Here is a 26,962-nt window from a genome sequence, read left to right as displayed (position 1 = left end):
TGGATCCGTCCTGATTTCTGCCGACGTATTAAAAAAAAAAATGTAAAATTTTGAATTATTATATTATTGGACAATCAAAATTGAAACAAAACAAAATCTAATATAATTTTCAATGGCCCAACGTAAATAGTTTTCAAAGCCCAAAACACTGAAGCCGCCCAAAGGACTACCAAGTGCAGACTTTATGGTCATTTCCGACGTTCTGCAGCCGGTGATTTCACAATTTTACCCAACAAAACCCAATGAGCTTTTTATCACGGAGAGAGCTCCACTGCAATATCCAAACCCTCTTCTGAATCATTACTCTCATGGCAGTTCATTGAAACCACAAACTCAAAAAAGGTAATCCGATTTCTTTGTTCCTCTGCTCTATTGGGTCTTCACGTTTTGATTGTTCTAGTTTTCTAAAATGGGCATTTGTTTCTCTTGTTTGGTCCCCCAGTGAGTTTCTGGCTTGCTGGTAGTTGGGTTATGTGTTGTAAATTCGGGTCGGGATTTCAATTTCTTGATGGGGTTATGTTCTGTGATTCAGGAATACAAGGGCTAGAGTTTGTTTTGTTTGTAGCAGTTGAAGAAACATGAAAGGCCACGAAACAAAGGTACTAGCAGTATTGTCGGTGAAATTCTATCTTCTTGATATGCTTTTGTCTTATTTTCTGACTCTGTTACTTGTTATTCTGGAAATTTTCTGAATTTACATGTGCATGTGTTTGGGATATAAAAGCTTGACAGCCTACACATTAGCTGTCACCAAATTCTTAAGCCCCAAATTTGATAGGTTGCTGAAAACAAAAATGAACGGAAAATGGGTTATACGAGGAATGCTCCTATATCAAGTATAATGTTGTTGAACGATGATGATCCCATTTTATGGTTTTGCTTTTTGTTTGTTTCCATTAAATTTGTTTGTGCTGGCTCGACACAACTCTAGACTGAATATGATGGGCTCGACTGCCCAAGGTGAAAATTTCAGACGCAACTTGCTTTTGCATTGTGATTCAGTAATAAGCCGGGGCAGATTTTCTGTGTTAGTATTCTGATGTTTATGCATTTTTTTTTAAAGACAAATAGGTTGCTTTATTAGCTAGGGAAAGGGTCTATTCTCTTGTGTTGATTAGTATTTTGTCATTAACAACTTCCTGACAAAAATGTGAATCATTGGTAAAAATGTGGATCATTGGTTTAGTTGTAGGTATCATTTCACTACTGCTAAATCTGTTATACGTTGACTTCAAGATTTAACTGATATATGGGGTCAGCTTTTAACTTTTGAGGACCTCATTGATTGCTTTCCCATAGTTTTCATTATTGTTGTCCAAAGAAAACTGCGAAGATGGGATTAAAAAAAAATCTGTATTATGCAATTACTGAAAACATCTACTGCAGCTTTTTGTTTATTTATTTGATGTATTTTCCTGTTTTGAAGCTCTGATAAGGTCCACTTGTCTGCTTGATACCCTCTCATTTTCTGAGTGTGTTTTCGTAATCCATCATAAGTTTGATTATCACTTGCTTTAAATTTCATTTGAAATGTAGATGCCAAGAATGGAGGATATTCTTAGCCTTCCAGTGCAAGATCCTCCTTGTGCAGAGTTTTCTGCTGCTCATTTAAAGTGGGTAAAAGTAGAAGGTGGTCGTCAAGGTGGTGATGATATTGCTCTCATTCCTTTTGCGAGAGTGGACGATTTTGTAAAAGGAGAATCTTCTAATGCAGAATGCCCTGCTAGTTTTCGCATTGAGTCAAGTAGGAAGAGACTTGAGGGGAGCATCAGCAAACCAAGGGTTGATGGCTATCTTGAGTACACATTGTATGATTTTGTAATTTGCGATTCTCTCAGTGGTGCTTTTAATGACTCTTGGCCTCTTTCTAACTTTTTCTTTTTCCTTAAAAAAGAAAAAAAGCATTAAACTACCCTGCTTGTGTTGTGTTATGGTGTAACATTTTCAGGAAACAAATTTTCTCAACACTCTATTTTTTTAATGGTTAATTAGTGTTCAAATTGGTTTCCATTTTCCAGTAAAGCTCAGCTGTCTTAGAAAATTACGTTGTCAACAAAAGAACATTTCCATTTTAATGGTTATATATATGTGTGTGCTTGTGTGCCAAAAAAGATTTGCATTTGAGCAATTTTTTTAAGTTGCATGAACTAATGTTTTATTTGTGTAATCACGATTCTTCAGGTACTGGTGTTCTTATGGCCCTGAAGATTATCGAGAAAGTGAATCTGGAACAGGTGATGTGTCAAGCATCAAGCCTGCATCAGGGAAAGGGAGCAGGCCTGGGAGGCGTCACATGATGAGAGGCTGCCTTTGCCATTTCACTGTAAAACGATTATACACCCGGCCCCTCCTAGCCCTCATCATCTATAATCAAAGACAGCATGTAGATAAAACTGGAGCTCCATGTCATGGGATACTTGATCGGGATGCTTTAGGGACAAGGGCTATGTATGCTCCAAGAATCTCAGAAGAGTTACGCCAGAAAGTGATGTCTATGCTTTATGTCGGAATATCTTTGGATAGTGTAATTCAGCATCACATGGAGGTGGTGCAGGGGCATGGTGGACCCCATAATCGTGATGATTTTCTCACTCGAAATGATGTTCGTAACATGGAAAGGCTTATTCGTAATTCTTCACATGAGTTACATGAAAATGATGAATGCAGTATAAAGATGTGGGTTCAACGCCATCAAAAACATGTTTTCTACTTTCAGGACAACTCTGGTTCAGAACCTTTTATCTTGGGGATACAGACAGATTGGCAGCTGCAACAGATGCTCTGTTATGGAAATAATGGTTTGATAGCTTCTCATTCAACATTTGGCTTGAAGAAACTTAAGGTACTGTACTCTCCGTTTGTTGTTTCCATGTTACTCCCATAATAATGCGTTACGGACACATGTTATAGCTTTGGGTTCTGTTTGAATTATTGATAATATTCTAGCCAATTAATTATGTGCAATCCTTCCTTTTCATCATTGTTTCAGAATTACATTATTCTAGTTAGTTTTTGCATTAACAATATAAAATTAGTGTGAATTGGATGGTTTGGATTAACTACGGCGGAGGAAGTTTTCTCAATCAGCAGTTTTGGAAGAAAGAAGTTTATTATGTTTTGTTGTATAAACTGCTAGCGGAGCTTCTTCATGCTTATAGTTATTGATTATGATTAGATGCTACCATATGCTTAAGTTTTTCTCTTTGTTTTGGTCTCTCTTAACAGTATCCCCTGTGTACTCTGCTTGTGTTTGACTCATCCCACAATGCAATTCCGATTGCTTGGGTCATTACCTCTTCTTCTGTTGGTCAAGGTATCCATAAATGGATTGGATTACTTGCTGAAAGAATCCATACCAAGGACCCCAGATGGAGACTCAATGCCTTCTTAGTGGACGATCCTTCTTTTAAGGTTTCCATGATACGGTAAATTATTAGTGTGGCCTTACAGCTTTATTCGTACAGTTCTGATTTTAGGAAAAAGGAATGTGAGTGCTGTGATCATGCTTACTTGCAGAGAGGCTTTCCAGTGCCGGGTCCTATTAAGCGTCTGGCATATTCGCCGTGCTTGGATTAGAAATCTTTTAAAGAAATGCAGTAACTTTGATGTGCAGCGAGAAATGTTTAAGCATTTAGGCTGGATTTTATATTGCACGAGAAGTGGGCCAAATGCTGTGGATGCAATTGAAGAGTTTATGCAAGTATTTGTTGATCAATGTGACTTTATGGATTATTTCAGGATCCGATGGTTACCAAGCGTAGGTATTTGCCCATTTAAGCATGCATTTTTATTATTTCATGTTGAAAGAACTTCTTCAGTCATAAGGCCAGTATCTTTTTTCTTCAAGTTCTTCTTGTACTGTTATTAATTTGTCTTTTCAATCCTGCCAGTGTTATGGCAGACAGCATACATGAACTTTTGAGTTCACCTTAGGAAGATGAATTTTGAATGAAATACTTTTAATGCTCAAAAATCAAATATAAAAAATCCATTTGGCGTGGTAAATGTTCTAATGGTTTGTCTTAAAGCTACAATGATAATTCATGATCATGGACCCCCCAGACATTGTGAGTTGTTGCATACAAAATCTGATCTTAATCTTAATGCGTTTTAATGTTTGGCAGAGTTGTGGGTAGCTGGGGTAAGGTCTCTTCCCGTGGCCAGTCCAGAGCTCCATGCTGCAATTGAGTCCTATCACTTAAGGTTAAAATCCAAGCTTTTCAATGAGCAACATGCTAGTTCCTGGGAAAGAGTTGACTGGTTGATCCACATTCTGACAACTGAATTTCACTCCTTACATTGGTTAGAACAATACAGTGTGGAGACTGGGTTCTTTGAAAATTTGAGGGACAAGTCTTTCTTAGCCAATGCATGGTATCTGGCTTTACACATCGCCGATGTTGATGTGATACTAGATGAGCAAAATCTTGAGCTTGCAAAAGTCATTTCTCAAACAGATAGAAGTGTGGCATATACAGTTTGGAACCCTGGTTCAGAATTTTCCTTCTGTGATTGCCCCTGGTCAAGGGTGGGAAATCTCTGCAAGCATGTTATCAAGGTGGCGATTTTCTGTAAAAATCGGCAGGTTGCAAGACCATTATTGGCTGCTCAAGTTTATCGGCAGACCTTGCTTACTCTTCTGCAGAACCCTCCAGATGATCCTCTAGTTCTAGAGCATGCCATTTTATACGCAACCCGCTTGCAACAGGACATCAAGGGTTTCGAAGACTTGTCAAACAGTGGGTTGCTCCAGCCATTACCTCCTGAGATTAATTCTCATGGAGCAGATAATCTTGTGCTTTTTCCGGGTCTTCATTGAACAGAGAATTGAAAGGAGATTGAGCATCTCTGTTTGGGCTGAAGCTTTTCTACTTGTATGTCCAAAGTTTTAAATGGTGCTGTGAAGTTATGTTCGTTGATTGCCCCACAGTCAACTTGGAAACAAGTCATAATTAAAATCAGCCCAGTTTGAATGAATACAAAATTTGGCATTCGGTTAAATGCCACTCTTTGCTTTTGTAGGTACATTCTTCTGCCTAAATTCTTGTAATCAGTTTCAACAGTTTCCTCAATTTATCCACCTGACCATGCTTCATATTCTCTCCGCCTATTATCTTATCTTTTCCTTTTTTCTCGTGTATAATTTCCTTGTCAGCTGAAGCTTCTTGACTTTCTGACTGCAGCAAAGTCAAAGGGCAGATTCCGTGGTTGGTCATCTTTTAATTTTGGATACTGAGCAAGACTTCATGGAAGGTGATAACAAGGTGCAAATAATGTAGGTGGCGTTTGGAAAGTATACAAACATTTTCATGGAAGGAGCTTGTGGAAATTATACAACATACTTCTACCCGCTCATACAGTAGACAAACCTTGCTCCAACCTTGAACCCCCTGGCATGTGGCCATTGGAAATCATTTCTTCAGCGAAGGTATTTCTCAACACATCCATTCCGTCACGCGTGGAAAATTTGTCCTTGGATTTCCACCATAAGTATGTTACATTCTGTGCAGGTTGCAGGCAGCGTATGTTGGGAATCAGGTGTGATTTGGAAATATCTGATTACCCAACAGAAAAAGTAAGGAAATATTTCCCATAACAATACCTGTATTTACTTGGCTTTGATAATATTCATATTCATGTCGCCAGTACTAATTCATGTTCATAATTTTCTCTGGAAAGAAGGCTATGGTTTAAGTTAAAACTGGAATGACACCACATATGTATCACTCGATTTTATTTCTTTTATATTTATACTATTTCTTATTCTATGATGCTTCTTTTTCGTGCCATAGGTTGCTACATTTTGTTTTATTGTAGAAGTAACAAATGTGGCACCGCCATATATATGATCACTTTATTTTGAGAAAATCATGATTGATTTAGTGCTCTTTTTTTTTTTTTCTTTTAAAAATTTTTATTCTGGAGAATCAGCATCTTTTACTATCAAAATTTATGTACTTGTATAATTCTTTCTTTTGTTTTACTTTTTAGTTACTGTATTTTGTCATGTAAGGGAAAAAGTAGGAAAAAATGCTCAAGAGGTTTCACCTTTTATCATTTCACTCTTTTTAAGGTTTAAAATTGATCAAAACAGTTCCAGAGATTTGCACTGTTATCAAATGACTCCCTCCATACTCCTTTTGTTAACTTTTTAACGGTAATGAGTGACTTGTGGTCATTAGACCACTTTTTGTCTAATAAAAAGTAAACATGTGTTTAGACAATTCAGTCAGTTAGCTTACATCATACACCACACTACATGTGTCAGGTCATTGACATCTCAGTCCGAACTTAAAAAAAAGTGACACGTAGCCAGAACTTATTTGTTGCTGTTTGACCATGTTCATGCATCGTCTGTTCTGTCCCACAGCAAGTTATCCACAGATTTATCAAATCACTGGGAGTCTGGGATGCATTTGCTGCCACTGCGTGGGGATGGAGGAGCTGTTGCGGTGGGAATCGATGGCCTCGTCAAGAGACCTTAGCTCTTCTCAGGATTAGGTCTAGATGGACGCTGCCTTCTGTGATGCCATCCTCAAAGGTCCCATCTGGGAAGACGTTTCTAGGTAATAATAATTCAACTCTTTCCTTCCATTTCGAGAAACCACACACAGAATTCTACAATAATTTAAAAAAGAGAACTCATTTTCTTTATTAGGACGCATTGTCCTCCAAACCAAAGTTTACTTAAAAAGCTTTGGTGTTGGTGGTTTAGTCATGGAATGGACTGATGGGCTAGCAGGTATTCCTCCCAAGATCTCTCTCAGACGCACACTCTCTTTCCCCACACAAAAACGCACTTGGCCAATCTCTTTTTCCTCACGATTCACGAGTTAGCTGGGCATTCTTCTCTCTCTCTCTCTCTCCTTTTTATGTTTTTTTCTGAACGGCCCAGATCCTCTGCATGTCTTCCAGCCAACTCCCTTTTACACAGAAACAGTAAACTTTCCTTCTATCCCCACCCTAGAGAGAGAAAGGAATCAATTAATATTACTATATTCAATCCCAAGAATAATTCTTCTTTCTTTTATATATTTTTAGCTAAAAAATCTTTATCGAAAAACATAGAAACAAGTGAAGCACCAACTTTTCTCTCGGTGATTAAGAGCTAATAATCAATGAAAAATCACAAAAAAATAAAAAGTTACTGAGCGTTAAGTTGAAAATCAGGTGTAACACCACTGGTTATAAATATTCACAAGAAAATAATTAGGGTTAATTACACTTAATCTCCCTCAACTGTCACTCATTTACACATCGCCCCCCACGAACTACATGTGACACTCAAAACTCCATAAACTACCATTTGTTGGTAAAAGAGCCCTTCCCTTAGGCCAGATTGTTAAAATGGACGGATCCTCGATCATGTGTTGTACACATGCATTTTTAGATGTGAAATGATAAAAAATGCCACCCTTGGGGGTGGTCAAATTACAAGGGGATAAGGCTAGCAATTTTTGATACTAACTTGCAAACTTAACATGAATCCAATACAAAATTAGCAGGTTAGGGTTAAGTAAAATAAAATTTGGATTGAATCAGGTTGAGCTGATGAAACACAATTAATAAATGGGTCAATTTCAGGTCAACATGCATAACCCATAGACATTAAAACATTTTTAATTTTTACCAATAAAAAATTTAAACCTTAAAGTCTTGAAAGACAAAAAATGCCCCGTCTCAACTCTCGGGCTTGAATAGCTCATCTCTCCCGCTTACTCTCTCTCCCTTTCTCTCGCTCATATTTCTTCGGTTGAAACTTCCACTCTTCCTTCGACGTGAACAGTGAATTGAAGCCTACACACCTAGGAGTGGAACTAGGATTTTAGATGTTGCGAAGGAATGAATTTTTTTTTTTTTTTTTTTTTTTTTTTTTTTTTTTTTTTTTTTAAAAAAAAAGAAAAAAGAAAAAACAAAATTAGGGGGTAAAAATTTGATTTTTAAAAAATTATAGAAGTATTTAAAACAATTTGGGAAACATTTTGAGGCTTGGGAGGACCGAAGCCCCCCAGGCCTCTTAGTAGTTCCGCCCCTACGGCTATCCCGTTGCCATGCCACCTCGCAGCCGAATGCTCGCACCTCCATCCCTAGGTTCAACTCCTCCTCCGGAAGGCTCTTTCTCTTTCTCTCTCTCTCTCTCTCTCTCTCACTCACTGATTTCTCAACTGCGTATGATATTCTTACAAGAACTTCAAATCTGAAGTTCGTGACTATTCTAACATGAACTTCAGATCTGTCGTTTGCTTAATTTTATTTACAGGCCTATCCCTGAACGCCTTAGAGTTTTGTGATGAAGAATTGAAGTATAGAAAATAGGTAAGAGTAGAAAGTGGAATCACTCTTGGCCAAATTTTATTGGCAGAAAACTATGGTGTAGGGCAGCATTTATTGTGCTAAGTAAATTGTGTACGTTTAACAGAAAACAATCATTGGACACAAAGATCTTTGTATGACTTGCATGTGGATATAAAATATCGATGATTAGGATGTTTATGAGATTCCTGTTCTACAGCTGCTCACTAGTTAAAGGTTTAAAATCCAATGTTGGTATGACCAGACAATTATTTTGTTTTGTCATAAACAATTTCTATTGTATAGTCCTGGGTAAATGATCGCTCAATCATCCATAGTTGTGAAGATATAACCTTGGTAGTGTAATTCATATTCATGCTCAATAGTAGAGAATTATTGTGCCAATTTCTTTGTATAAAATGTCATTTCATGCATAATAATTGATAATTTTGTTTATAAACGAGCTAATAAGGTTATGTAGGATAAATGGATTATATTCTCATAGGAGCTGCCATTTGCATTTATCCTTATTTGAGTTCATGCCTTTTGTTTTGGTTTGTGTGAAATATGATGCTAGATTTGAATTCCTTCAAACTGGGTGAAGATCATGTTTTGTGAACTGTACTTTTCCCCTTTTAATCAGTGTGTAGACAGTAACTTGTTTGCTCTAGTTAGCATGATTGTTTGCCATTGGAGTAATACCCTGCAATGATTTTAGTTTCTATATTTATTTTGATATATAAAGCGTTTAAATTTGTTGGCACGGAGCATAGATGAACACATGTTTGTCGTTCTCTGACAATTGTCTCTTAAGTCATTGCAATTATTGGTATTCCTATGGAATTATGCATATTAGACCAGAACATGAGTTGATTACCATGCATGAAATAAGTGACTGGATTTTTTAGCTTATAATATCCTCAATGTTTTGATCGAAACAGGAATCCATGAACTACTTTCTTTGTGTTTCTGCAGATGGTTGATGATCAAGACCTTGGAGATGAGAATTGAGGTATGTGCAGAATGTGATCAATTATAAACAATGCTAATTTAGTGTTTGGTTTAGATTATTGTCAAAGAAACAATGCTACAATGTGATCAATGATATGAGTAATGAACATTGTGTATTCTTCTATGTGATACTTTGATTATATATTTTGCTTGTGATTGAATGTATTTTGTTGGTTGATGGGTATGTTTTATTGGTTATGGAATGAATTAGTGATTAGGGTTTATTAACAGGTTTTAAAATTTTTGGTTATACTAGATTTTCGGTATAACCAATTTTTTAAAATTATTTTACCAAATTACTGGCATTTTCAAAGAAAACGTCTGTGAATTTTACAATTAAACTTTGGGGGAATTAGTCTTTAAAGTTCGTATTTTTCATGCAAAATTAAACTTTAGAGAAACTTCAATTAACTCTTGAACTTTCATTACTTTTGCAATTACTCCGTTAAAGTTCAAAGCTTAAATGTCCCAAGACTCCAACTATACAAAATCAAGCAAGTTCAAACATTTGTTATTAAAATGTTATTTATTTATTTATTTTTTAATTTAATTTAATTTTATACAAAAGTAAAAGAAAACCTGCCCAGCTTACTTTACATGAGAGTATAAAAGGTACTCTAAATGGTTAAAAGTAAATTGCTTTCCTTATAGTCTACCTCTGTAAAAAAAAGAAAAAAAAAGAAAAAAGGGGATTGTGTGGTTACATATATTGAGAATGATATATTTAAGATTATCAACAATGAAGAAATTATGCAGCAATTTCAAAATATGAAAACTCTTCAAGGACACTTGAATAAAATATTAGAAGAGTGGTGAAGCAAGTCTGGCGGAGGAAGAGTCCACACGAAGATACTTGGAGAAGGGTGAAATCAAACATCACTCAATGTCAACAAAGTCTGCTTCGATGGCAGAGAATCAATAAGGACCCATTGGAGGGGCTTATTTCCAAAAAATCTGCTGAAATTCAGGAATTGCAACGCAAAGAAGGGCCTTGGAATCAAAATGCTATCCGGTCTCTTCAAGGAGAGGTTGACGAACTCCTAAAAACAGATGAGACAAAATGGAGACAAAGGGCGAAAGAACACTGGCTAAAACTGGGGGATAAGAATTCAAAATATTTCCACGCTTGCGCCTCCCAAAGAAGACGGACAAACTTGATCATGAATATTTGGGATGAGGAGGGGAATAACCTTCAGACACCTAAGGAGATTGAGGAGGGATTTGTCCGTTATTTCCAGAAAATCTTTACTTCCTCTTCACCGTCTGGAGTGGAGAATTGCTTGAGGCACATTTCTGGCAGAGTCTCGCAAGAGATGAATAAAAACCTGCGGCACGAATTTACTGCAGAGGAAGTATTTTCAGCCTTGCAACAGATGGATCCCCTAAAATCACCGGGCCCGGAAGGATTGCCTGCTTGCTTCTATCAGGAAAATTGGGAAACTGTGGGGGAAGAGGTATGTGCGGCTGCATTGAATTTTCTTAATTCTGGAATTTTTGATGAAACAGTGAATGTCACACATATTGTATTGATTCCAAAAAAAAATAACCCCGCTAGGGTGACTGATTTCCGGCCTATAAGTCTTTGCAATGTTTTGTATAAAATTGTGGCCAAGGTATTGGCAAATCGTTTAAAGTTGATACTCCCCATGATTATATCTCAAAATCAAAGCGCCTTCATTCCGGGGCGTTTGATTTTGGATAATACCTTGGCAGTGTACGAAACATTACATACGATGCACTCACGGATGTGGGGGAAGGTAGGCTATATGGCTATTAAGCTCGATATGAGCAAGGCATATGACCGTGTTGAGTGGTGTTTTCTCGAAAGTGTAATGATCAAAATGGGGTTTGATAGGAGATGGGTCCATCTTATTATGTCATGCATCACCTCTGTGCGCTATGCTATTATTGTAAATGGTAACCCCGTGGGAGATATCCGGCCATCTAGGGGAATCAGGCAAGGGGATCCCCTATCTCCTTACCTTTTTCTCCTCAGTGCCGAGGTGTTGAGCTCACAGCTCCTTCATGCAGCTTCGGAGGGTACACTCACTGGAGTCCCTACTTCAGTGAGGGGCCCTCGGCTTAATCATTTGTTTTTTGCTGACGACAGCTTACTTTTTTGTAAGGCTACTAAAGCAGATTGGAGAAGAGTCTCAGCAATTCTGGAGTGTTATGAACAAGGGTCTGGCCAACGACTCAATAAAGAAAAAACCTCTCTTTTTTTCAGCCGTAATACAGAGCAAGGGGTTAGGGAACGGATTATACAAGTGGCAGGGGTACCAGACTCTCAGAGGTATGACACCTATTTGGGTTTACCGGCTCTTGTAGGTAAATCCAGAACTCGGGAATTCCAAGGCATTAAGGAACGGGTTCGCAGAAGGGTGGCTGATTGGAAGAATAAATTTCTTTCCCAAGCTGGAAATGAGATACTTATAAAGGCGGTGGTCCAAGCAATCCCAACCTATAGCATGAGTATGTTCCTCCTCCCAAAGGAGTTGTGTAAGGAGCTCAACTCAATGATGCAGAAATTTTGGTGGGGACATAAGGGTAATGAAAAGAAGATTCGATGGATGAGTTGGGGGAAAATGGGACTCTCAAAATCCCTTGGTGGTATGGGTTTCCGTGATTTAGAATCTTTCAATAAAGCCCTTCTAGCCAAACAATGTTGGCGATTGACTCATTTTTCGGATAGTTTGGTGGGAAAAATCATAAAAGGCAAATATTATCACCAGGGGTCATTTCTAGAAGCCAAATTGGGAAGCCGGCCTTCATTTGCGTGGAGAAGCATTATGGCGGCAAAAGAACTATTTTTGGAGGGAATTTTGTGGCGTATTGGTGACGGAAAATCTGTGGCTATTTGGAAAGATAGGTGGATCCCCAAGCCAACCACCTTTCGCATCCAAACACCTTGCAGGGTTCTCCATGAAGATGCCAAGGTAAATGAACTTTTTGATCCAATTATGGGGGGCTGGAACCGGGATCTGATTAGTGAAATTTTTGAGGATGACGAAGCTGAGATAATTTGCAATATCCCTCAGAGCAAGTATGGGAGGCCGGATAAGATGATTTGGAGAGCATCCCCCACGGGAGTTTTCACTGTTAGGAGTGCATACCATTTGGAGATGGAGAGGAAAATGATGCAATCTGGAACGAGTTCAACCCAGTCAGGGAGTACACAATTATGGAAGTATTTATGGAGCATGGAAATCCCAAATTCCTCAAAAGTTTTCTTGTGGAGGGCTTGCAAAAATATTCTCCCGACCAAAGATAATTTATTGAGGAGGGGGGTTGTGGATGAAGAGTTGTGTATCTTCTGTGGTAGTGAGAAAGAAACAGCTTTGCATATCCTATGGGACTGCCCATCTGCAGTGGACGTGTGGGGGGCCTGCAGGAGAAAGCTCCAGAAATGCTCTTTACGTGGGTCTTGCTTCATGGATATTTTTGAACTTCTAGTCAACCACTGCAGCAGGGAAGATGTATGTCTTTTTGCCATTTTGTCAAAAAAGATATGGGCTAGAAGAAACTCTGTGCTCCACGGAGGTGACTTCACGCATCCAAATAAAATGATCCAAGAGGGTGAGCTCCTATTGAGTCAATTTAACGAATCTTTGGGAATGAAGGAGGGTTCTTCGGAGGGGGTGAGCGAATTCAAGGAGAAGTGGGCTCCTCCACCGGTGGGACTCTTCAAAGTAAATTGGGATGTTTCTTTTGATTTTAAGAATAAAAGGATGGGGGTTGGTGTCATTGTGAGGGACCATGATGGAATGGTTAGTGCAGCAAAAAGTGAAGTAATTCAGATGATCCAAGAACCGAATACTGGGGAGGCATGGGGGGCTCTTCGAGCAGCTGAATTCTGCAGTGAATTGGGGTTCCTTGACATTATTTTAGAAGGAGATTCTTTAACTGTAGTCAAAGCTATTGGGGAGCTAGAGACCAGCCTGAGGCCGTTTGGACAGATTTTAGAGGACACAAAGGTAGTCTTGGGATCTCTTCGCACTTGGAAGGTTTGTCATGTTAAGAGAGATGCTAACCAGGCTGCACATAGACTAGCAAAGGAAGCAACGGCATTCATGGTCGATCATACTTGGATTGAGGAAACCCCTAGTTGTATTTCTGATATTGTAAATCTAGAGCTTTATGCTCTCTATACTTAGAGTGTTTTCACCACTCTAGACTCTCTGTTGTTTTTCATAGAGTTGTTGGAAATAAAGACAGATTTCTTTTCAAAAAAAAAAAAAAAAATTAAAGCTAGGCGTGACAAAATTAATTACAAGTTACATTTATATGATTCAAACGATTTTGTTGAATTATTTAGTTGTTTAGTTAGTTATATTCCTTAATATCTTAATCAAGTTTTGTTCGAGTCTATCTTTTAATCTTGCACCACTTGAACTAAAATTCTAGCTCTGCACAGCACTACCATCCAATAACTAAAGTAAAATTCTTTTTTTTTTTTTTCATTAATTCGGAAAAGTTTATTTACTAATTATCCGCATAAATATAGTAATTAAGTTTTTTTTAGTAGTGTAGAATTTGAATATAAATAGCATGAACGGAGTGCTTACCACATGGAGATGGAGCGAATGTCACTCTTTGGTTGTGCCAGTTCTGGGCACTGTGTAGGGAGTGTGGTGTGGAAAGTTTGCTGGAATCTTAGGGTATCGAATGTTGTTAAAATGTTCATTTGGAGGGCTTCGAGCAGCTCGAAGTATCACGGTCTAGACGGAACCTGTCATTGCTGAGGCTATGGCAGCCCTTTATGCCATGCTGCTCGGACAAGAACTTGGCGGTGATGGCATTATTTTGGAAGGGGATGCAACGCAAATAGTAGCTGCCGTCAATTCAATGCTCACATGCAGGAGCATTTATGGCCAATTTGTGGAAGGTATTCAATCCGGTTTGCGGGCTATGAGGAACTCTTGCTTTATACATATTCTACGGGATGCCAATTATGTAGCCGCACAAGATGTTACCAAGCATGTCATAGACTCGGAGAGAAGAAATTCCACCAAGTATATGTGATATTGTAAGGAGAGAGGAAGTTATTCCCTCTCCTTGAGTGTACTGGTTTTTTGACGTTATTGAATAAGAATTCCATCTTGACTTTAAAAAAAAAAAAAAAAATACAAATGGTGAAAATTAGGTAGATTGTTTGATATCCTATAATCTTAGGTTGTTAAAAGTTAGAATTACAGAAGATGCATACGAGAGTAGAGCATTTAATTTTGCATATTTCATCGCAGATAGCACGAGCGAAAGGTTTGCAAAGGATCATGCTCATCATACAAACCAATGCCCCACCCTTGCTAATTGAACCCATTTTCTTGCTTTTTGTTTTTTTGTTAGTAATTAATGAGGTAATTTAAATGATCCAAGTTTGTGTTTTTATATGAATTAATTAGCGGAGGAGGGAAGAGTTTAAGCTGTGAAGCAGTAATATAGTTTGTGGCTTTGTGGTGCGGAGGCTAATCCGGACAATTAGCTACTCCTTTAAAACATGTTTAAATAATAAAAAATCACACATTTATAACGAGTAGAATTTTGTCTCTCTACTTTTGAAGCAAAGAAACGTGCCTGATGTGTTGAACTCGAGCTTAAGAGTGGGTTTTTCACTCATTTTGCTTAGCGTCGGCCATTTCCGAAGAGCGCTGTTTTCTCTCCACCAGTGCATCTCTTTATTTCGAGTCTCGCCCTCACCGTCTGTCAAGTTTCACATCGTCAACGTCCATGGATTCCTACACTATTAGGAAAAATATAGATTTTTTTTTTTTTAAAAAAAAAATTACTGTTATAATAAGACGAATATTAAAAAATATGACAGTTAAGAAGATACAAACATTCAAAAATATAAAAAAGCTAAAGAAAGAATAAAGAACTCTTTAAAAAAGATTATTTAAATTAAATAATGAAAGTGAATTGTTAAAATAGTGAGGTTTCTCGAAGTATTTTAAAAAAGTGTATAATTAAAATAGAAAAATATGTTCTTTTGACTATTTTGGTGAGACTGCTATTTTGGGGACTTGTAATGACTAATGCGCTTTTGACCTTTAGACTCAAAAGAAGGGCGTTGGATTCTAGAAATAAGAGGGTGTTGGATGTAGGAATTTCCATTTAAAAGCACAATCTATTGGAAGTTAAACGTTAAGAGTCTATGATCATACAGATTTTTTATGGGCAGTGTTCAGTTCAAGTGACACCGTCGGGGTGGACGAGGGCAGTGGCGGCGTCGAGCTGGGTTGCATAGAGAGAGACGTGTCATCATTTTAAGTTTATAATTTTTTAGTTTTATTTATTTCTATTTTTTTATTAAGATTGACACATATCATCATTTTATTAATGGTACTGACTACAGGGGACTAAATTGTTATTTCGGCCTACTCCGAGAACTTTTGAATTATTTTTTATACCGCATGGAATGATTTATAATTTAGGCTAACTATAAGAACTGATTTTGCATTTATCCCAATTAAAAAAGCATCCATATCTTTAGTTTCAGGAAATAATGTATTATAACTCTAGCAACTTACAGAGATTTTTTTGTTGATTTGAAGCTGACCACTGAGTTGCATTAAACATTTGATGTAACATTCACTGTTATGAAGAGATTGTATTTTGTTTTTGGTTTGTTAATAGAAATATTATTCATCAAAGTGCTAGAGACAAAGAGTTGAACCCAAAAAAATTTTCAAACTGATGTGGCAGATCGTGAGTGACAGACAAGGAAGAGAGAATTGCTTTTTTTTTTTTTTTTTTTTTTTTTTTTAATTTGAAAACTCTTGCCACGTCAGTTTGAAGATTTTTTGGGTTCAACTCTTTGGCTTTCTAGCACTTTTCAAAGATAATAAGATTAGGAATACTATAGTTTTTCATGGCGTTTTCCTATTCTTACATTATATGGATATTGTTTTCTAAAAAAAGTTGAAAAACTTACTCCACTGATTCCTCATATATATATATATATATATTTGAAAAGAATATGCACGTCAAATTAGAAAAACACTAAGAGAATATCAAGAAGAACCGTAACATTTCTCTAATAAGATTAACAAATGAGTTGTATGAGTTAATATGTGCTCGAAAAATAGAAAAAATATTGGAATGATATAAACAATCAATGATGAGCATTAAAAAAGGATGAAAATTTCATTTCTTGAATTTTTTACTAAGAAATTAAATTTTATTTATTTATATATTAATCTATATACAGTTTTTTTAAATTAATTAATGATTTTCAAGTTCAATTATGAAGTGAAATTAGGGGTCCACCATTTACTAATTCAGCGTTTTCATAATAGCCTGTTTGCTGCTGCTCTAACACCTTCAAAACAACATGAATAACAGACAAGCAAAAAAGGGTAGCTGATAAGATCGGTTGTATTTGTCAAAAAGAAGATGAATAATAACAAAGGACCATTTTCATTGACTCTTGCAGCCAAAACTCGACAGCCTACGACGTAGATAGGAAGAAAAAGAAGCATCCTCTGTCTCTCTGATTGTAAACTGAAAAATGACGTGAATGGGATGTGAAAAATCTAAAACAAGTCCAAACGACACCTATTCAAATGTCTAGGTGATTCACAAATATTAAGAGGAATAAGATCTGACCTAACAATCAATAATCAACCAAATACAGATATGTAATGAAAATCAAGAACACAGATATTTGGTTACGAAGAGGAAACCATTTAGAGAACTCTCTAAATGTAAAACCTCTTCGGGGCAGCCAAACCCAAGAAATCAATCCACTATAAGAAGAATAAGGAATACAAGAAGAATTACAAAACCTTTGCAATTTACTCTTCCTTGTACACGACAAGCGACCCACTTGACTTCTACCGCAGTAGCCCTTTCCAGAACATCGGGCACAATTCTTCTATAAGATTTCCTTTCACCGGAACTCCGATTGGCTTCATGTATTTAATCCCTTCTCAAATAAGCTAGAACAATATCTCTCTCTAAGCTCTCTGATTTTGCTCTCCAAAAATACGTACGTATAAATGTAGCAAAATCGTGTTTAAATAGAAAATAAAACAAAATAAAGCAGCCATGTCCGGACAGGGCTAATCTGGGGTCCGGACATGGCTAGGGTTACATATGCGTAACCTAGCGATGTCCGGACCTCCAACACTTGTGTCTGGACATCTCATAAAGATCGAGGCTTTCTGGAAATTGGGTCCGGACCTGGCTTCTGAGGGTCCGGACCTCTTCATCAAAATGCAGTTTCTGGAAATCAGGTCCGGACCCAGCTTCTGGCGGTCCGGACCTGCCCTTCAAAATAGACTTGCTGGTTTTTGGGTCCGAACCCGGCTTCTGGCGGTCCGGACATGCCCTTCAATAGATATTCTCTGGAAATTGGGTCCGGACCTGGCTTCTGAGGGTCCGGACCTGCCTTCTAGAATTTGTTTTCTGGACATGTTAAGATGCTTCATTTTCACCAACTTTACACGCAAACCGAATGAGCCAAAACATAACCCAACAAACTCCCCCTTATGGCCATTCGGGGACAAAAATTAATTTGTACATGAAAATGACGCATCAAATCAACTCCCCCTTTTTGTCTCGGAAGGACAAAAGGAAATACACAAAAATGAAATTCTAGATTTTTAAACAACCAAACCAACAACCCATGAAATCTTAAATAAGTAGAACCAGACAATTCTACTTATTTACTTAAACAAAGATTATTCTTGCCAGCAACTATCCTTGATACACTTCACATCTTTCTCCGAAGTCGTATGGATTGTGCTACACTTCTGCGATAGAAGAAAAATTATCAAGCAATCAAGCAATTTGAAATGACACTTTGAGACCCAAAACGTTCACATCCTAGAATTGGATTCGAAACCAAAACTGAAACGAAGAAGGGAAGAAAACATACCTTGGGTGAGTGAGTCTTGATCCTTTAAGTTGAAAAGATGGAATCACAGAGAAAGAAAAAGAAAAAAATAACACAAAAAAAAAAAAAATTGATCCTCCCCCTTAATATAAAAACAAAATAAACAATAAACCCTTTATTTTTTATTTTTTATTTTTTTTTAAAGGAAATACAACTTGTATAGATATCCAATAAATCATGCATGCCCTTATGAATATCTTAACAATCCAAAATGATCAACAAACTACACTTACACCTTAAATGTACCATATGCATGACACAACCTTGTTCTGTGAATGCAGTCAAGTAGGCAATAATCAGAAATCTCATGTGAATGTGTAGTGTGTGAAAACTCCCATTAAATAAGATTGCATCAGTGGAAAGGAAATCTAGGCAGACATTTTGTAAATGAAAGACAAACAGTCTGATTCAAGCCACAGTAAAACCTTATAATGTTAGGACCTAAATTCTCTCATCCGATACACTCCCCCTGAGACTAATCATTCGCTTTTACCATGTCCTTTAGTAATCATCTATTTCCGCAATGATTTGATCACTGATTCTTTCTTTAGGGACAGACAGAAGCAAAACTAAGTCATTTGAGCTTATTTTATGCCCTTTTTTTTTTTTTTTTTTTTTGGGAAAATGTTGGAATTTTTAGGAGCTAGGTTCAACTAACGAGTTGGTCAAGTGGATAGAACTGACACTACCTATCTTCCAAGCAAAATGTTTGCTCCAAATTCCTAAACACATAACAAAAATCTAAACCTAATGGGGGCAAAAAGTGCACAATTTCGAACATGAGAAAAACTGACTCTTACTCCTTTAACAGTCTTCAGAAAAACAAGGTATATCAGAAACACATGGAGCAATAGATGTAAATTGCAGAAATATTGACCCTACTCATATGTAAAATATTCATTTGAGCACAAGACATGAGAAACTGAGTATCCAACAATTAAAACAATCTAAAAGAATAAAAAAATAATCAAAGAAAATAAAAACTAAGCAAACAAAAATTCAAAAAGAAACAAAAATGCCCTAGAACAGCTATAGACAAATATCAATATGCTCAATTTCTAGGCATGGTCTATGTGCCCACCTAATCTAGGTGAGTCCATTACCACTCCCCCTCAATGGGTGAATGGTATTAATCTTCTTGACCCAAACTTTCTTCACATCAGGGACAACTGTGTGACTCTTATCCAAGACATCTAACTGTGTTACTACGTCTCTCATCATGTTGAATAATTTCTCATAACTATTTCTATAATGGAAATATTCTCTTTTAGGCCCATGACTGTTAAGCTGAAAACACTTAGGACGAATATGTCCAAACTTACCACAGTTATGACACGTAGGAATAAACTTTTGTGAAGGTTGGTTCCTTAACATGTGCATACTTCTCGACTTAGAACTAGACATATAGGAATCAGTTAGAGTTCCCTTACCTTTTCCACCTTTGGAAATTTGAGGAGAAATTACCTTCTTTTCAGCCAAGCTATCTTCTTTGTTCACTGGTTTCACAAAAATCATCTTTGAAGAAGAAGCAACATTAGTAGATAAAATAGCAGATTTATCAAAACTTAATCCAGTTCTATCAAACGAATGTTTCTGATTATGTAGCATTTGATTTAGCTTTTCACTAGAGAATTTTGTTAAATGATTCTTTGATTCATTCAGTTCATTCTCTAAGGATTTCACTTTGGCAATTAGCATTTGATTTTCAGACATCAAAGTATTATGAGTAGCAAGAGAATTAGTTAAGGTGACAGAAAGTTGATCATTTTCAAGATTAACCTCATTGAGTTTATTCAATTGCTGCTTATTCAGCTTTTTCAGTTTAGTGTATTCCACAAAGAGATTATTATAAGCATTTTGCAAATCATCTTCTTCTTCCGAATCATTATCGGACACACCTTGTTTGTCTTGAGAATTACACTCACTATTCTCATGCTCACTCTCATAACTAACTCCAAATGCTAAGTAATTAACTCCTTGTTCAGCATCGTCCTTGTCTGACTCATCACTTTGAGTCACATTAAATGCCTTGCCATTTGACTTTCTCAAGTTAGCACAGTCAACACGAATGTGCCCATGTCCTCCACATTCGTGACACTTGATACCTCTAGGTGACTTTCCTTTCTCAACATTCTCATTTCTAGATTTCTCAGAAAATTGTGAATTGCTATTTCTAAAATTTCCTTTCTTGGCTCTAAAGAATTTCCTAAACTTCTTAGCAAACATAGCAATTTCTTCCTCATTTCCAGAATCCTCATCAGATGAACCACAAGAGTCAACCTTAACATTTTTTGCCTTAAGAGCAATATTTTTGGTGTTCTTGTGTTTAGGAAGAATTAGCTCAAAGGTCTGAAGGGAACCTACAAGTTCTTCTACTCTCATAGTATCTAAGTCCTTGTTCTGTTGTATAGCAGCAATTTGGGGAATAAACCTCTCAAGCAAAGATCTTAAGATTTTTTTCACCACTTTAGCATCATCCATTTTCTTTCCCAAATTAATGGTAGAGTTTCTAATGGCACTAAGCTTTGAATAGAATTCATCAAAAGTTTCATCTTCCTGCATTCTAATCTCCTCAAACTGAGAAACCAACATTTGAATTTTTGAAGTTCTAACAACCTTAGTTCCTTCATGTGTGATTTCTAAAGTTTCCCAGGCTTCCTTAGCTATTTCACATCTAGAAATTCTAGAAAATTCCTCATTTGAAACAGAGATGTAAATAGCATTTATAGCTTTGTCATTCGCAGTAGCATTATTCTTTTCCTCTGTTGTCCATTCAGCTATTGCTTTTTCTGGACGTGTCCATCCAGATTTGACAATATGCCAAACATTAATGGATTTAAAATATGCTCTCATACAAATTTTTCAAAGCGTATAATTTGTTCCGTCAAAGACGGGAAGAGAATTAGGAGCAACAGTATGAGACATTTGATATGGAGTCTCGGATCACACTCAGGAAATAAATCCTTCACAGAGTGAACCCGCTCTGATACCAATTGAAAAATCTAAAACGACTCCAAACGACACCTATTCAAATGTCTAGGTGATTCACAAATATTAAGAGGAATAAGATCTGACCTAACAATCAATAATCAACCAAATACAGATATGTAATGAAAATTAAGAACACAGATATTTGGTTACGAAGAGGAAACCATTTAGAGAACTCTCTAAATGTAAAACCTCTTCGGGGCAGCCAAACCCAGGAAATCAATCCACTATAAGAAGAATAAGGAATACAAGAAGAATTACAAAACCTTTGCAATTTACTCTTCCTTGTATACGACAAGCGACCCACTTGACTTCTACCGCAGTAGCCCTTTCCAGAACATCTGGTACAATTCTTCTATAAGATTTCCTTTCACCGGAACTCCGATTGCCTTCACGTATTTAATCCCTTCTCAAATAAGCTAGAACAATATCTCTCTCTAAGCTCTCTGATTTTGCTCTCCAAAAATACGTACGTATAAATGTAGCAAAATCATGTTTAAATAGAAAATAAAACAAAATAAAGCAGCCATGTCCGGACAGGGCTAATCTGGGGTCCGGACATGGCTAGGGTTACATATGCGTAACCTAGCGATGTCCGGACCTCCAACACTTGTGTCCGGACATCTCATAAAGATCGAGGCTTTCTGGAAATTGGGTCCGGACCTGGCTTCTGAGGGTCCGGACCTCTTCATCAAAATGCAGTTTCTGGAAATCAGGTCCAGACCCAGCTTCTGGCGGTCCGGACCTGCCCTTCAAAATAGACTTGCTGGTTTTTGGGTCCGGACCCGGCTTCGGGCGGTCCGGACATGCCCTTCAATAGATATTCTCTGGAAATTGGGTCCGGATCTGGCTTCTGAGGGTCCGGACCTACCTTCTAGAATTTGTTTTCTGGACATGTTAAGATGCTTCATTTTCACCAACTTTACACGCAAACCGAATGAGCCAAAACATAACCCAACAGGATGGTTCATTTGTCTTTTATTTCTCTACAAAATATGATCAAAGATGATCTAGAAAAACCCCATGTTTTCATCTTAAGCCCAGATTTATTTCAAGATCAATGGAGACTAGCTCTTTGCAAACCTTTAGCTACCACCAGATCAATTTGTTTCCTTTTCTTCTAGCTTGCTTGCATTCAGGCTCCTCTTTGTTTCATTGAAGGAGAAAGCAAAATGACCCAGATGACTGTGAAAATCATTAAGCTGTATGGTAATTGTAACGCTCCACCCCAAAGACATAATATTGTCCGCTTTTGATTCCCTCGAACTAGACTTTCTAGCAGATTCATGGTCATCACGGCTTTAAAACTCATTGTTGTCAAGAAATATGCGAGTATAAATATAAGCACATCCCCATCCCTAGACGATGTGAGATGCCACAATCACCCTCTCTTGGGACCTAGCCTCCTCACTGGCGACTCTTATGTGCTTGTACACGCTCCCCAATCTCAGGCTGAAGAATGACTCTTATGCCATTTGTAACACCTCGCTCTAAATGACATTGATATTGTTTGCTTCGGGCCTCAGTCCACAAGGTTTTGTTATTGGCTTTACCACAAAGCGGACAATATCATACCTTTTAAAGCAGGGTGTTACAGTAATCGTATAAACATTATACTAAATAGCATGAATTACTTTATTTCATGAATTAGTTTATTATAATACTTTCTGAAGAGATCAATGCATGGTGGGCTAGCTATACTTTATGGCATGACATCTAGAGCCTGTTTCAGTTAATGCTTCGAGTATTTTGTTTCTTTTATTCTGCAAGATATTTTTTTGGAGGCAGACATATGAGCAGAATCAAACAAACAATCACTAAATCAAAAAGAAGGTCCCTAGCGGATTTTTCTGGTCTTCCAACTCATCTTTGATGCAGAACATGTTCTACCACACCACCTTAATTTTACCCCGGCCCATTCCTTTCACAAAGTCAAGAGGTGGCCTTTGGGAGGGGGAGGGGGTGTTTTTGTTGTTAGATGTGTGATGATTATTTTTGTGGCGAATTTAGCACATAAAGTGCTTCAAGGATATGGTATCCCATCCCCCTGTTCTTCATTGACCCGCTCCCCATACAAAAGGAGGCCAGTAAAAAGGCTCGACTTCCAAATCATGATGCATGCACTGAATCTGCCATCACTCTTAGTCCAAATTATATATGTGCGTGGCTCGTAGATATAGACGTTTTAATCTAAACTGAGTTGGAGAAAATTGGTATATGTCATTTGAGTACATGAGAAGAAAAACACATTTTTTTTTAATATAACATTAAAAGAGTTGGAGGTTATTCTATTCAAACATGGGCTTCTCACGTGCTAAGGGACGCGTGTATGACAATTTTGTAGACGGAATTCGGAGCCCGTTTAGGAGGAAAACTCTATCGATCAATCCCCAAGCAACAATGTTTATGAACAGTTCTGCTTGTTGTTGAAAGTTCATGGATAGCTAGCATTTCCTCTGTTTCTTTGATTTTTTTTACTTATTTACTTCTAATGCTCCTCATGGCCTGTCAAGATCAAGCTATGGAGCTATCTAAGTGGAAGATTAGCCCTTAGAATATTACAAAAGGAATAAAAACACCCAAATAGTTAATTCAGCATCGAAGAATATGATATGGAGAATTGGGTTCTCATATCATTTGTTTTTTTTTTCCTTCTTTTTACCTTTATTGATATGCTATGTATCTTCCTTTCTTAGTGGAAAGCAACGGAGTTATTTCACATAAGTAAAGTGAAAACAAAATAATAATAATAATAATAATAATAATAATAATAAATAAATAAAAAAAAAATTACAGTGCTAGAAAGTGGTATATAAGTTGTTCATTTCACCATCGCAAATTAAGATTATTATATATATATACCTGATCATATGATCACAAGCAACACATAATTAAGGAGAAAGTGGACAACATAAGAGAAAAGGCAACAGTGAAGCCACAATTACAAAAGTTTTGACTACTTTTATTCTTCATAGCATCATAGCAAGCAAATATTTACATGATACATTGCAGGAGATCTACAACGTAGGTGGGGAGGAAGCAAGGAAATTCACCATTGTGAATAGCCCCTTTACTTGATTCCAATTGCAGTCCCCATCACAAGACAACAAAAATAAAGGTGAAAAATACACAATGTCTTCAACTTTTTGCCACCACAATCTCCCACTCATAGGCAAATCCTTAAAACAAACAACAATGCTATTTAGTAGATTGTTAGACACAGTTATACAACTGGGATAAATCAGAGTAATTCATTGTCACATCATTCAGTTGTACGACAGTCGTATAATAGTCTACTCGATATCATTACTTTGAAACAAAACACAACCATATCTTTGCATGTGACAACATAGGCTAAACCGAAGGCTTCAAGAGCTTTGGCTTTTATTGGTTTTCATGCATCCACAACGTTGAAAGGGGTTGACCCTTTCTATAATCTCTTAACCTTAGAAGCAAATGAGCAAGAATCCCACACACAAAGCCAAGAGCAGCACTTGATCCCACTAGAGAAACTGCTGTACAAAGAAGCATGACAAATGATTCCTCCTTGGTATTCATGTCCCTTGAAGCCATGGCAAGCTCAATTCCAGCGAACAAGAGCAGAATCCCAAGGACACCAACAGGAAATTGGCTCAAAATCTTCACCAAAGAGCTCCCTAATACCAAACCCAAGATCAATTTTGCTGTGCCAAGAAGGGCCACGCACCCACCACTCCTCCCACCAAACTTGTACTGCCCGGCTAGCCCGCCCGCGCCGTGGCAGCTCGGCATGGCTCCGAACCAGCACCCGATCACGTTCATTAACCCGACGGTCACCGACAGTGACGTCGCCGAGAAGTCATTTCCCGGAAAAAGATCCGATGACAGCTTGCAGACAGCGATCACGGAATTCAATATGGACAAGGGAAGTTGAGGAATTGTACCCTTTATGAACCCTTCCTTCCATGCATGCTTTGAGATGGACACTACTTCCATAACAGACGGCCCAAATTTGATGTCATGCACCACGTTAGGCTCTCTTATAAAAGCCAATACAACACCCAACACAAATATAATAAAGGCTGAAGGAAAAGCTAAGATAATTTTTCTGAAATTTCTTCTTTTTCTTCTAGGCCTTTCTTCATCAACACCCAAATCAACATTTGTTTCTTCATCTCTTTCGCCGCTGCATTTCTCTCCTGCACCAGTAATAATAACAATAAAACAAAAACAAACAATAGCCAAGACCAATCCATCCAGCCCGAGCCACTGCCTGTCCCCCTTAGCTTTTGACTTGGAAAAATCCTGTACTTTTCTGACGTATTTAACCGCAGTCAGTGCAAATGAAAAGCCCTGTGCCAGCTGAATTCCCCTAACAACAGGTAGAGGAATCAAGTTATACGCCAGCTTCATCAACCCTGTGACACCCAGAACAATTAGTATTCCCCCGGTCAAAATTCCAGCAGCCATGATCTCTGGGACGCCGAAACCGGGGCCCGCTAAGGCTGCTGCAGCGATGGACTTCATGGGCTGGACTGGCATGGGGACACCATAGATGGCACCAGTGATAATGTTGTAGACCCCGGTGAATATTAATGTTGTGCCTAGATTAAGGCCATCTACTAGTGTCAGGGCCAGCACTATTGGTATGTATGTGCCTAAGTCTCCCATTGCCCCATTCAATTCCGCCCATTTTGACTGGAAAACTAAGTTGGTTTTCACTTTGTTTACGATGTTGGCCGCAAAACCGGACATGGGCGAGCGGTGAGCGGTTTCAGGTGGGCCTTGGAAGGCATGGGGTGGTGAGATTTGCGGATTTTGGGACTCCATGGAAGTGCACTAGTCACTGAGATTGTGAATGCAAATATCGAAGTAAATGTTAATAGAATTGTGCCGTATTTATACTAAATTCTTAGGTGAGGAGGGGTGAGGTGAGATGAAGTAAGGTTAGGGTGTCTTTTAGATTGATTCAGAGGCTGTTAAGTAAAATAATAAGATGTGCCATTATTGGTGGCCCAAGGGAATATGATCCTGTATTGTCCTTTACACAAAGTCAACAATTTCATTGATGATTTCCCGCCGCTAAAAATGAGTTGTCAAACACCTGGAGCCTCGTTAACTAACATTTTTTCAGAACCACTTGATCTTTTTTATTTCTTATTTATACTTAAATGTACGGCTCACACTTCAAATCTAAGGAAAAATTCCATGTACGTTCTTCTCGAATACATGTAGTTTGAGTAGTGATTTTTAGCACATTAACGTATTTGAATATATATATATATATATATATATATATATATATCGGTAATAAAATAAAATTTCGATCATGAAATGAATTATCTCTATTTCAAATTAAATGAAAATAAAATTTTATTCTATAAAACGATGCGTAAAAAAATAAAATAAAATAAAAAGTTTAATCTGATGATACATTGATATTGGATAACAGTGAACTGCAAGATTGAAGAAAACCCTATTGTTTGCTTAAAAGGGGCAAGAAAAAAAGGTATATATATATATATATTAAAAAAGGGAATATAAAAACAGTTGACATTGAAAGATTCATTGAATTATCGTGCAAGGAATCGAAGCACAACATGCAAATTAAAGAAGGGAATCTCATTTTCAACTCAAATATGATAATGAGAGTAAAGTAAGCCCAAGCTTTCTTCATCAAATTTTAGATGGCTTCATTAATTAACTATATTAATTGAATAAACTGGATCGATGCAACTCCTTGAAAAAAAAAAAAAAAAAAAAATTATAAAAAAAAAAAATAAAAGAGAGAGAGAG

General features: G+C 37.3%; 1 protein-coding gene and 1 pseudogene across 26 annotated transcripts; one reads left to right on the top strand and one right to left on the bottom strand.

Moving 5' to 3' along the window:
* Positions 1-189: 189 nt before the first annotated feature.
* Positions 190-14,421, top strand: LOC132189147 (uncharacterized). 26 transcript variants are annotated; one of them, XM_088510398.1, is made up of 15 exons: positions 190-342; positions 533-599; positions 1,537-1,808; positions 2,182-2,842; positions 3,226-3,425; positions 3,517-3,761; positions 4,125-5,022; positions 5,156-5,207; positions 5,280-5,428; positions 5,511-5,575; positions 6,371-6,566; positions 6,659-6,742; positions 8,232-8,316; positions 9,268-9,304; positions 13,826-14,421. In XM_088510398.1, exons 2-7 carry the CDS (start codon positions 579-581, stop codon positions 4,817-4,819), a joined length of 2,094 nt encoding a protein of 697 aa, XP_088366524.1. In that variant the 5' UTR covers positions 190-342; positions 533-578; the 3' UTR covers positions 4,820-5,022; positions 5,156-5,207; positions 5,280-5,428; positions 5,511-5,575; positions 6,371-6,566; positions 6,659-6,742; positions 8,232-8,316; positions 9,268-9,304; positions 13,826-14,421. The 26 variants fall into 26 exon arrangements, with proteins under 26 accessions (XP_088366524.1, XP_088366526.1, XP_059459689.2 ...); XM_088510400.1 differs by having other exon boundaries at positions 5,184-5,428; XM_059603706.2 differs by having other exon boundaries at positions 5,156-5,428; positions 8,261-8,316.
* Positions 14,422-24,524: 10,103 nt separating this feature from the next.
* LOC132190605 (molybdate transporter 1 pseudogene) lies at positions 24,525-26,012 on the bottom strand (annotated as a pseudogene).
* Between the last annotated feature and the right edge of the window lie 950 nt (positions 26,013-26,962).

Source organism: Corylus avellana, chromosome 9 (assembly GCF_965113065.1).
Source record: "Corylus avellana chromosome 9, dhCorAvel1.hap1.2, whole genome shotgun sequence".
In the NCBI taxonomy this organism is placed as follows: domain Eukaryota; kingdom Viridiplantae; phylum Streptophyta; class Magnoliopsida; order Fagales; family Betulaceae; genus Corylus; species Corylus avellana.
Note: the sequence above shows the minus strand (reverse complement) of the source record. Positions and strands in the feature narration are given on the sequence as shown.

Bases quoted from the DNA above. Each gene is read 5' to 3' on its own strand.
- LOC132189147 (XM_088510400.1), top strand. From the start codon at position 579: ATGAAAGGCCACGAAACAAAG. The intron at 600-1,536 runs GTACTAGCAGTA...TTTGAAATGTAG, and splicing joins TGAAAGGCCACGAAACAAAG to ATGCCAAGAATGGAGGATAT. The intron at 1,809-2,181 runs GTATGATTTTGT...ACGATTCTTCAG, and splicing joins GGCTATCTTGAGTACACATT to GTACTGGTGTTCTTATGGCC.